Raw genomic sequence first — 11,043 nt, 5'->3', positions numbered from 1 at the left:
GCTCTGCTTCTACTTTGCTTAGATGTTTTCAAGATGTTTGATCTTGAAAACAAATTGTAGGGAGTTTCTAACTTTTAAGAGGGTCCAAGACAGCTCCTGGTTGGATGAGCAAAGATACGCCTTATTTGAATAAATTAAAGAGAAGAATACGCCTTTACTATAAAAATTTGTGCACGTGAGGAACAAACTAGATTTGCCGTTGCAATTCTCCAAAGACGTCTTTGCTTTATGTTTGTCGTTTCCATCTTTTGTCCTTTTCCCTCTCTCAGGTAAATTCATGTGTTGTTTGTGCTCTGAGGTTTCTGATGTTATGTGATGTGCTTTTCTGGTGATAGTATGCATCTGTCTTGAATAAATGCTGATTATTGTGACGCTGATACCTCTGTGAGATCTCAGTTCTTTGCTCACAGCATTTTTTTAAATCCAGGAATATGAGAGGATATAGCGAGTAAAAGATAATCCATCTTCTCTTAACAAGCTCAACAGTTTATCAGATGTTACTTAATTCTTTTAATTACTTTTATAATAAGACTGAACTAACTGTTAAGGAGCAAGCTGCACTGATATTCAGCAAACTGGGTATAACCAAAGCATTCTTTCATGACAACGTTGATTGAACCCATACTAGTAAAATGGACAATGCCTATAATAGCCCCATTGTTGACCATTCTTTTTAATAAAAATGGTTAATTATGTTTGCTTATGTCTAACCATGTTTTCCTACTCCTACTCAGTCCTTTATTTATCTTAAATGCATAACCACTTGCGTTGTAAGCAAAAATGCTCTGAGCAGAATTTTGAGACCAACTTGGGTTTTGACCCATCAATACTTATTTTAGCCAATAATAATTTCTCTTTTAGAATATCTACAATATAATTAGATACAAGGACAACATTTAAAATGATTTTTAGGCGTCTGCCTGTGAGTGGTCACTGATTATTTATGTTAGGAACAGAAGCAGTTTCAATCCACTTTGTTCAGTATCATGTTTGTATATGCTAACAAGGTTTACTGAAAAAACAGTTTTTGTTGCAATTCTCTAAGGAATCTTGGCCCTACAGGTAACTGTAAAATTACAAAAAGTCTAAAAATATTTCAAGATCCAGCATATTCAATAATACATAGAAGCTGAATGCTCGAAAGGAAGTCAGAGGAACTCCAGTGTAATCTGTTCAGCCTTCCATAACCTAAATAAACCTCATTCATGTGTTGACATAGTGCAGAAAATATGCTTACATTGATATATCTCTGTTCTCACTCTGACTTAGTCACTGAATTCATCACTGATGCTAATGAAATCTTATTTTGAGTCTCAATCCTCTCTGTTGATGTATGATGTGAAAAATAAGAATCTTTAGGAATGAAACTGAAACTGTGTTTGGGAGTACATGCAATTTATCATTCTTTTGGACTCTTTTGCCTTTTACAAAGATTGTGGCTTAGTTTTTACTGAAATAAATAATTTAAGTGTGCAACACTACCAGTCTCATAATATCATCCATCTGAGATTTAATGTACCAAATCCATCCAGGGCCATTGAATGAAAACAGAACTAAAGGGAGGACGACTGTTGACAGAAGCCAAAAAGATTAATCATGTTTTTTCCAAACTCTGGTTGTAATAAATATTTACTTGTGACTTTAAAACCATCAGAATTGTTTACTCCCATAAGGCTCAAAATTCAATGTCCTGGAAACAGAAACAAAATACATCATGTTCCTTTCAGCTAATCACAAATCCTCCCTGCCTCCCTCCTCCTCCTCTGTCCTCTGAGCTCCACACTGACACTCTGTGCCACCAGGTTTAAGGCTGTGTGAAAACAGTGCAGCAACTACAGGCCACAGCTGACTAAATCCCAGACTGCTTATGCAACCAGCGGGCATTGCTGACTGGCCAAGCATATTCTGCTGGCCAAGGCGATGATTGCCGCCACGTCCGCCTCCGCTCATGCAGCCGCACTGTCCTCCAACAATTACAGCAATGCCATCTTCATCCTCTTTTATGCATGTGGAGCATAAGTCCACATCATTTCCCTATACAGTGACAGAGATTTAGTCATTTGTCATCCGAAAGAAAATGCTGGCATGGTCAGAAGAAGTTGTTGACCACACATACACACAGAATCAAACTCATTTTTTTGGTGTAAGACTAAGAAATTCGGCACTGACAGGCACCAGACAGTATGAGGGAAAAATAATGAGAAAGGAGAGGCAGGGACTGCGGGACGTTATGACAAGGACCACTGAGCAGCAAAGAGGAGATAACGAGAATACCTTCAGCCAGCAATACCTGCGTATACAATAGCAGATGTAGGGGATTTGTAGCAACATTCAAAGCTAAGAGTGTCAAGTTTCAGTTTGGTTCTTGTAAGCCTACAATTAAAAATCTGATTAAGTGTGGTGTGCAATTTGTATTCAGCACATTCAAATTTCTTAGGAAATATATGTGAACAAACAGTACCAATAAAGCTCAGGGGACACAACAAATGGCTCAGGGATGAAGTTATGGAGAGGGTATATCCAGGGTTAGCCTATAAAGTGATATCTCAAGCTTTTAACATGTCAGTGCTCCATTCAATCCATCAAAACTAGCAAAAACAAGCCATCCCCGTAAACCCATAAGTGGAAGATGATTCTCTGGTCAGATAAGACCAAAACATTTTCTCTACACAGAAAATCGTATGCATGGCAGACAATATGACAATTCATTCATTTACTCAGAACAAACAACTAATTGGTGGTGCAACTGGACCAACTACCTCCTCAGTTTTGAAGGAAGAGCCACTTAGATTTTGCTCTGCACCTTTATACTGAAAAAAATGTTGGCAATAAAGACATTTATCAAGTCCATATTATTAATATTATTGTATATTTTTACCTGTTTTATGCTTCAGTTGGTTTTTGCATTAAAAAAAGCTGCAATAACGTCTTCTGCAAAGAACACCCAAATCTGCCAGAGCTCACAAATCAAGTTAAATGACCCAGTTGTGCCTGCTCACAGCGGTCATATTAAAAATGCAGTTGCAGGTGCTGCATCCTTAAAGTTAGAGAAGCATAAAAATGTGACACATGGAAAATAAATCTGGGCTCGGATACATCTTTTTATGTGAAATTAAAGTCATTTGTGAAACCTTTATTAATTGAAATAAGAGTTATTTGTGTGTGTGTGTGTGTGTGTGTGTGTGTGTGCGTGTGTGTACGTGTGTGTGCGTGTGTGTGTGTGAGTGTGCGTAACCATCACAAGTTATTGGATTGCAGCTGCTGGGGTCTTTCACTGACAAATAAAGAGTAAAAATAAATTCAACTGAATCTTATTTACAGATATATATCACCAAATCCAGGCAGATTACAAGCCATACCTACGTGAAAATATATATGTATTTTAAATCCAGTGAACATTGCAGTGTGCCACAGTAGAGATGAGAAATCCCTTTCACCAGAAAGAGACCAATAGCAGAAGCAGACTCAGCATGAGAGGCCATCTGCCTCAACTGGTTGGGGGTTGAGGGGACATTTAGGAATTCTTCAAGGCCTAAAGTCCCCTTCAAATGATGGGTCACTTTCCACACAACAATATATCATAATACCAGAAATTCCAGTCATTAGTCATAGAAGACTATGGAATTCAAAAGTGGCCAAAAATAATAACGAAGAAATAGAGTGCATTTCATATAACAATAGGTTGTCCAGTGTTTACTACAAAGAGGAAGAAGGAATGATGCAATATGGATTTTTAAAAAGTGTTTTTGAAAGGAAACATAACTTCTGCACCTCAGCTCAGCCGCATGACTAAGTTGATTGTAAATTACTGTTTGTGTCACTAGGTGTCACTGTGTAGTAATTCTACACATAGTAAATTCAGTTTTGTTGGCCAAGTTTAAGCACACAAGCAAGGAATTTTACTTTGGTTTTACATCTTGTGGACATATCGACATTTAACTCTAAATGTATGGAGTTTACAAATTTGCTTTTCTAAAAGTGCTGTTTGTAAAGGTATATTCCAGACTTTATCATATTAGACAGTGTTGTAAAAATAAGTATCAGAAGTTGAATTTTAAATGTACCATATGTCAAATTGCAGTAATCATTGCAATATCAAAGTGTGAAATTTCACATTTGCATTTTAATAATATTTTGGCCTGTTGGATAAAACTTTTACTTAACTCATTGCAAACCCTTGATATATATTTTTAGCAGCTGAGATACTAAAGTTAATAAAGTGTCATGGAACACTGTCATAAACAAAAAAATTGGGTAAATGGAGGGTTTAACATGATCACCTTTGTCAGAACAATGTTTTTCTGATATTTCGCCACCTTTGTATTGAACCCTGGCGAAGGTCTTCAATCATTTTGATAATTTCTTGATCAGAACCACAATGTGCTACTTGAGATTGGACAGTGACAGTCATAATGAGCAAACATTGTGCATCTCATGAAGACCCACTTTTCTCTCTTCTCAGTGAGCCTATTTATCGACCCATTGGACCTGAATTAAATTAGCAATTGAATTCCCCAGAGTCCTTGCACTAATGCATTGCTCTCACCACAAGTCTTAATCAATGGATGCCTAACCGTAAACCACGCAACAATGTAATTCTACTTCAACTCAAAAACAAAATCTAATCTTTTAGATATAGGCAGTCCTCAAAAGTTGGTGCTTCATTAGGGTTTCAGACCCCACGGTTACATAAAGGCAAACACACATACACACACATTTTTCAAATAAATACCTGAGTCATAGTGTTGAGTAAGCCCCGAAAGGTTAAATAGTGTTCCTACTAAATCCTGGATTGTGACATGTTCTGATTCTTCAGCTGGTTGTGAAGACATTTACCACGTTATCAGTCCGATGAGGACAAATGACAGGCAAAGCTACCACCACAACTGGACTCTCACTGTTGTTTAGCCCCAGACTGTTCATGTAACCCACATTGGAAGCTATGACTCATCGTGCTGGAGTGTTTGTAGATGTGCAGCGAGTCGACTTCAGTGTGAAATAAAGGACAAGGTCTTCTCTGACCAGCAGACACACGCAAAACAACCAGGCACCCTCCTCCAATTGGTTTGCAGCAGGATATTTACCTAGATTTTTATTTAAAAAAAAAAAAAATCATTTTAGCAGATTTACTAAATAATCATGAAAAGATCCAAAATAGCCAAACTTCTGGTCAAAATTAATTGAATTTTACTTTTTTAATACTTGAACTACCAAACAGTAAGTTAACCACGAAGTGCTTTGTACAGGAGTTATATCTTTCTTTTTTTTTTCGACTGGATATTTTCACCGTTCACTAAAATTCTAAAACTCAAATCACTAAACTCAATAAGCCTACAATGAAAAGAGATTTATAGATAGTTAAAAATTTATAAAATATTTATTGTATTTATAAAAACACAGCTGTTAAGAATTACTGTCAACGAGTCACTTGTCTGGTGAAAAAAGAGGCGAGTGCTTTCATCCTGAAACTGCGTTTGAAGCTCTTGTTTTGAAGCAAGATAAAAAGTAGTTCCTCTGTTTGCTTTGGTGTCTCAACACAGTCGGGTAATAAGGACATGTAAAGGCACACTGGGTTACAAAAACACGAAAAATGCCACATCACTCTTAAATTGTTTCTCACTTCAGAATTTTGGCTACAAAAGAGAAAATATTGGAATAATTCACCATAATTGAGATCGACTCCCTGGCACTAAAGGCCAGCATCTGGTTTAAAATCTAAAACACTGCTCAGACATGAATTATTCTACACTGACAAGAGATTTTTTTAAAAAACAAAGTTTTAGATTTATAAACCTTTATGCCTTCATTAAAACACAAGAAATAGTATTTCGAATCTCTTTTTTTTTTACATTAATGTGAAAGCATAAAACCCACACAATAGAGCGACTAGTCAAAACTAAAGGATTTTATTTTACCCCTGACTACTGATTCTTAAATCTTAGTTTTCCAAAAAATGCTGCTAAAATCTCCACTGTTGTTCTCCTGTACCCAATATCAGATCTAGGTTTACCACTCCACTCCTCATCCTTTAGTGAAAAAAATTTAATCTGCCAGTATTCAAACATGCAGAAGCTCAGTCTCCAAAGACAAACTAAAATCGGTATTTTATTTTCTTTCTGTTACAAAATGGACTAAAATCTGCATCCTCTCTTAGAAGCAGAGTGCTGTGCTGCAGCCACACAAGATGTAAACACTGTGTTCAGGTGGCGTTTCACAGCCATCATCAGTATTCTGGGAGCCAGTGTTGTGTTGCATCTTAGTCTGCTCAGAGTTAGAGGAAAATCACAAGCACTTTACAGCGCTTGAAAGAATAGGAAAGAAACGCACATGCAGAAAGACGCTGCAGACACACGACAACCCCCCCAACCCCCTCTATGCGTTATCCAAAATGACAGAACAGATCACAAGAGTGGAAAGCAGCGCTGTGATCAATAAAAACATTCAAAATATTAAAGACTCACATTAATCAGCATGCAGGAGCGGGGAGCGCTTTGTTTATAACGTGAATCAGTGCTGGTGTGCTCAGAGGTGATGGGTGAGTTAAAGCACAGTAGGACATGATGCCGCTGTCTGCACTGTGGAGGTCGGGGTGCAGGTGAGGAGACGCTGGAGATTTCTCCCAATACTCACCCTTCAGTGGGTTCCCATTTGGAGGCTGTAGTGTCCACTCTGTCCACGCAGACTCATAATAATAAAAAAACAGGCAGGTCGATGAGAGCGCATACTACAGGTAGGTGAACCCTGACCGACGCGTCCAGCCAGAAGCCTCCGCAGAGCAGTGTGTCGCTGCTGGATGTGGATCCGAGCATCCGGCTCCCTCCCTGCGGCTCTGCGTCCTATTGTCTCCGCATCGCTCTGATCTCCAGGTTGGGAGGAGAGGAGACGAGATGAAGACGGCGCGAGGAAGGGATGGGGAGAGGGAAAGCCCTCCCCCTCCTCGAGGCTCCGGCCAATCACAGCGCTGCTCCGCTGGGAGCCGCCGCTGAACGCTGTCTCCGTACAGACTATGCTGCCTTCGTGGGTAATCGGAAATATCAACAGTACACGCAAATGCGATAAATACAACAAAATAGAATAAAATAAAGTAAAAATAAACGAACAGCTAAATTAATAGTAGAAGTATATTTACAGGTGCGTCCTAGTAAATTAAAAATATTAATAAAAAAAATTCATTTACGTAAATTTGTATATATTTTATAGATTTGTTCCAGCTGAGTTAGAATAGAATATAAATAGTCTTTGTTGTCCCACAGTGGGAAAATGCAGGTGACAGGAGTATCAAGATATTGTCTTAAAATAATGGCCTAAGTATTTTTTTATTTATTTTTTTTGGCCAAAAACGATTTTGTTTGCTTGTTTTTTTTTTACCTAAATATTTTTTTTGGCAAAAAAGAGGTGGAGATTCTTGAAAAACAAAATAATAAAAATAAAATAAATAAATCACTTTTGACAAACAAACAAACAAACAAACAAACAAAAACAAACAAAACTTACACAAAAAACAATGAATTAATTACTAATAATATAAGCCAATGCAAAAGTTTCACTATTATTAATTATGACCAAAAGCTAATTGAAACCCTAAATTTTATCTTGTAGAATAAATATATTGCACAAAACCACTAAAACTGTACTTTAGAAGATAAATGTTATGTTATAAACATCCTCTTCAACGAAGATAAACTAAATAAGAAATGTCTAAAGAAGCTGTATCTGAAAATATTAATGGAAAGTTGAGTGGAAGAAACAACTGTACAAACAATAGGAATAACTGCAGAATTTGAAGAAAGACACAAGACATTGATTGCAGCAGAATTTCAAGATTCAGCGTAAAGCATCAGAATCAATTTATTGGGGCTCAGGAGACATTGGTACCTACCAGCAGCAGTCATTGAGCAAACAGCATACAACACTCTAGACAGGTCAGTTTAATTGAACATGAGATTTAACTGTTTGCATCCTGTCCTGTAAAGTGTACAGTGAGTCTGGCTTCCATTCAGTGTCAGCAGAAAACTGTTTGTAATTTGTAAATTTTTGGTGGCGTTTGAGTATTTTCTAATCAAAAATATATCAAAACTCGCTATCTAAAAAAAAAACTAAGTTGGCATTTAGCCGTTAAGTACATGTGTAAAGGATAAACATTGGAAGGGACAAAATGAGATAGAAGGGGGGGGAATGACTATTAAACAATGTTCACATAATAAGATAATTATTCATAATGGTTCATATAAGTTTTCTGATAACCACGTAAAAGAACGGAATATTTCAAGGTCCGAGATGTCCTCACAAGTCAAAAGATTCATACTGAAAGTGATGCTGCTTACGAATACAGAAGATCAAAAATGACCAAAAGCTTGAGATTAGGAACCTAGTTCTACCAGAAAGGCAAATGTACAAGCCCCACTTAAACGCAGCACTGGTCCAGAACAAAAGGGCAGCTGTGCAGTGCACTTCTAATCTAAATGTAGCCTTAATGAAAACAATGCAGTAGTCGTTTTTTAGTGATCCAGTGGCGCTGAGTGAATGTGAGATACTGTCCTGGACTGTTAGGATCTGCTCCTGCAGGTCCAGACGTGCAGTGATGCAAAATGTCCTCCCATTGATTCAATTAGAACAGGCTCCAGCGGCCGATCCATCGGAGGAAACAGCTCCATAAATCATGGCGAGGTGATTATTAGTGGAAACTTGTCTCTCCCCATAGGATGTTTTCTACGATCTGTCCTGTATTACAGCAGTAGCTACTCCATGGTGTTAAAAAAACAAAACAAAAATCACCTACAGCAGTTAGACAGGTGGATAAACAGAAGGGATTCACAGAACTTCATGTTCACAAATCTCTACGTCTGTTATAGGAAAACGTGATTTTCAATATTTTATACAAACATCCCCACATCATATAGTGCTACCACCACCTTGTTTCACCATAGCAGATGTTATCTTTTTTCTTCTTGCATTTCTCCGTTTGAAAAGTGGCAGTCAGATGGAAGGCAATGCTTTGGTAGGTTTGCAGTTGTGCCCCTATCTTTCCATTTAAAGACTATGTAATTTGTTTAAAGCATGAAACAGTTTTACAACTTTAACTAAGTCAAATTTTAAGTCTTTTAAGACCCTTATGAATTAAATTTAAGACCTGTATCACGGCAGAAATGTTCAAAATAAAACTGCATATTGTAGTGCCTAGCTTTTTACACGTAACTCCGTAAGGGTGGGCAACAACAATGAACCAGTGGCAAAGACGAACGTCAGCATTTACCTATGATAGACGCAGTTAGCCAGTTAGCAAAGGTACGTTAGCAGCTAGTTAGCGGTAGCCTCCACCGCCTCCAGTCACGAATTGAAGATGTTAGCAAAGGCGACTCAAACGTTTGACAGAAAAGTCAGATTAAATGGTCCTATTAGAAGAAAATGTAAGACTTGTATATGACATATGCACAAAAGAAAATTGCCTTTTTTAAATAGTAATGTCAAGGTTTTTAGTACAGAATGAATGAGCGCGTGGCAAAGACTTACCAATGATGGACGCAAAAAAGCTAGTTAATAAAGGCCATATTAGCAACTAGTTAGCGGTAGCTTCAACTTCTTGAAGTCACAGAATGGAATGAAAATCTGACAAAAAAGTCCAGCAGTAAAAATAAACTGCATAAGATTAAACAGTCCTGCCTCCACAAAATTTAAGCCCCGAGATTAAGTGTGTGTTGCTTTCCCAATTTTTGTTTATGCTGTTAGTGTCTGTACTGTGAAAACTTTGGTTGTCTAAAAATGTTAGATATGTCATCAAAAGTCAGCCTTTCGTTAATATTTTATTTGTAACATAAGTAATCCTCTTTCCACTTTCCAACCAAGTTATTCTTTGTGTTAGTCTGCCTCAATTACTTCAACTTAAGAACCAAGTTACTCAAGTACATAAAACACACAAAAATTATTTATTTAAAAGCACTTATTGAATTTAAAAAAAGGAACTAGAGTAAAGAGTGTGACGACACACACCGGGATTAATATACCTGATATACAATAGACAAAGGTTTAAAAGTGAATTATATGAAACACCTGATATTATGATAGATAGAGTGCAAATGATACAGTGCAAATACTTGTACAGATTTAAAAATAAACTACACAAAGAGAAACAGAGCCAGATCCTTGGTGTGGAGATGCTGCGCCAGGTTCTGAATGCGACACAGGCGGACGTTCTGAGCGTCCCCGGCGTTGTACACTCTGTAGATGTGGTAGCGCTCCTTCTCTTTCAGCGCGAAGTCCAGCTCGTTGGCCGACATGTGGATGAAGGATTTTTCTCTCTTCACTGTTGACTTGACCTCCACGAATATGGCCTCCGCCTCTCCAAAGGCCAGCTTGAAGTCGTAGGGCTGGCCGCTCTCGCCACTCTGATTGCACCACAGGACGTGGGTGGGCCGCGTGGGGTCGCTGCTGTCTCTCCAGTGGCACAGGAAGGAGTTGACCAGCTGCTCCCCCCACTCGCCCACTGCTGCCAGGTCCATCTGCTCGTCCAAAAACACCACCTGGAAAAGGATGGAGCCGTCATCAATAGGGATCCACTTTTTCCAATTCCGATACCGATATCTGGGGGTTAGTATCAGCCGATACTGATCCAATGCAGAAAAACAGCTGAATTGACTAAAAAAAATATTTTTTTAAAGCACAGACATAAATGTACTGAATTACAAATGTATTTGATAACGCTGCACCAGTACAGCACACTAAAATACACCAATAGCTTCACAAGCTTGGTGAAACGTGTAAAAACACAATTAGGAGTAGAACAGCCAATGTAAAATAAATAAAGAAACTGAAACTGACAGAAAAATTAAGTTGACTATGTTGGTCGAACATGTAAAAAATAAACTACAACAAATTAGGAATTCTAAATAAAATGTAAACTAAACAAAGACGATGCGTATAGCACAAAGCATAGAATAAGCCTGAATAGATCCGCACTTATGTGAGATCTACATTTTTTTCAATATTGGGACCAATACAGATATTGATATCGGATCGGTACATCGCCAGTTATGAAAACCAAACCGC

The 11,043-nt window shown here is 37.8% G+C and overlaps 2 protein-coding genes across 4 annotated transcripts in view; both read right to left on the bottom strand.

Moving 5' to 3' along the window:
• Positions 1 to 6,913, bottom strand: part of LOC106964846 (serine/threonine-protein kinase SBK1-like) — a 19,007-nt gene extending 12,094 nt beyond the window's left edge. Inside the window, exon 1 of the mRNA XM_015060590.1 lies at positions 6,631 to 6,913. The gene's annotated coding sequence lies outside the window, so the exon portion shown is untranslated. The remainder of the gene's footprint in view (positions 1 to 6,630) is intronic.
• A 1,137-nt stretch (positions 6,914 to 8,050) lies between these two features.
• Positions 8,051 to 11,043, bottom strand: part of LOC106964848 (uncharacterized) — a 45,866-nt gene continuing 42,873 nt past the window's right edge. For all 3 annotated transcript variants that reach the window (XM_015060592.1, XM_015060591.1, XM_015060593.1), the window contains one exon: positions 8,051 to 10,517. In XM_015060592.1, the coding sequence (XP_014916078.1) occupies positions 10,113 to 10,517 (405 nt within the window). In that variant the 3' untranslated portion in view covers positions 8,051 to 10,112. The remainder of the gene's footprint in view (positions 10,518 to 11,043) is intronic.

The sequence above is a fragment of the Poecilia latipinna genome, unplaced genomic scaffold (assembly GCF_001443285.1).
Source record: "Poecilia latipinna isolate Pla-1442-1.1 unplaced genomic scaffold, P_latipinna-1.0 Scaffold1727, whole genome shotgun sequence".
NCBI classification, from domain to species: domain Eukaryota; kingdom Metazoa; phylum Chordata; class Actinopteri; order Cyprinodontiformes; family Poeciliidae; genus Poecilia; species Poecilia latipinna.
This window is presented reverse-complemented; position numbering and strand designations above follow the sequence as displayed.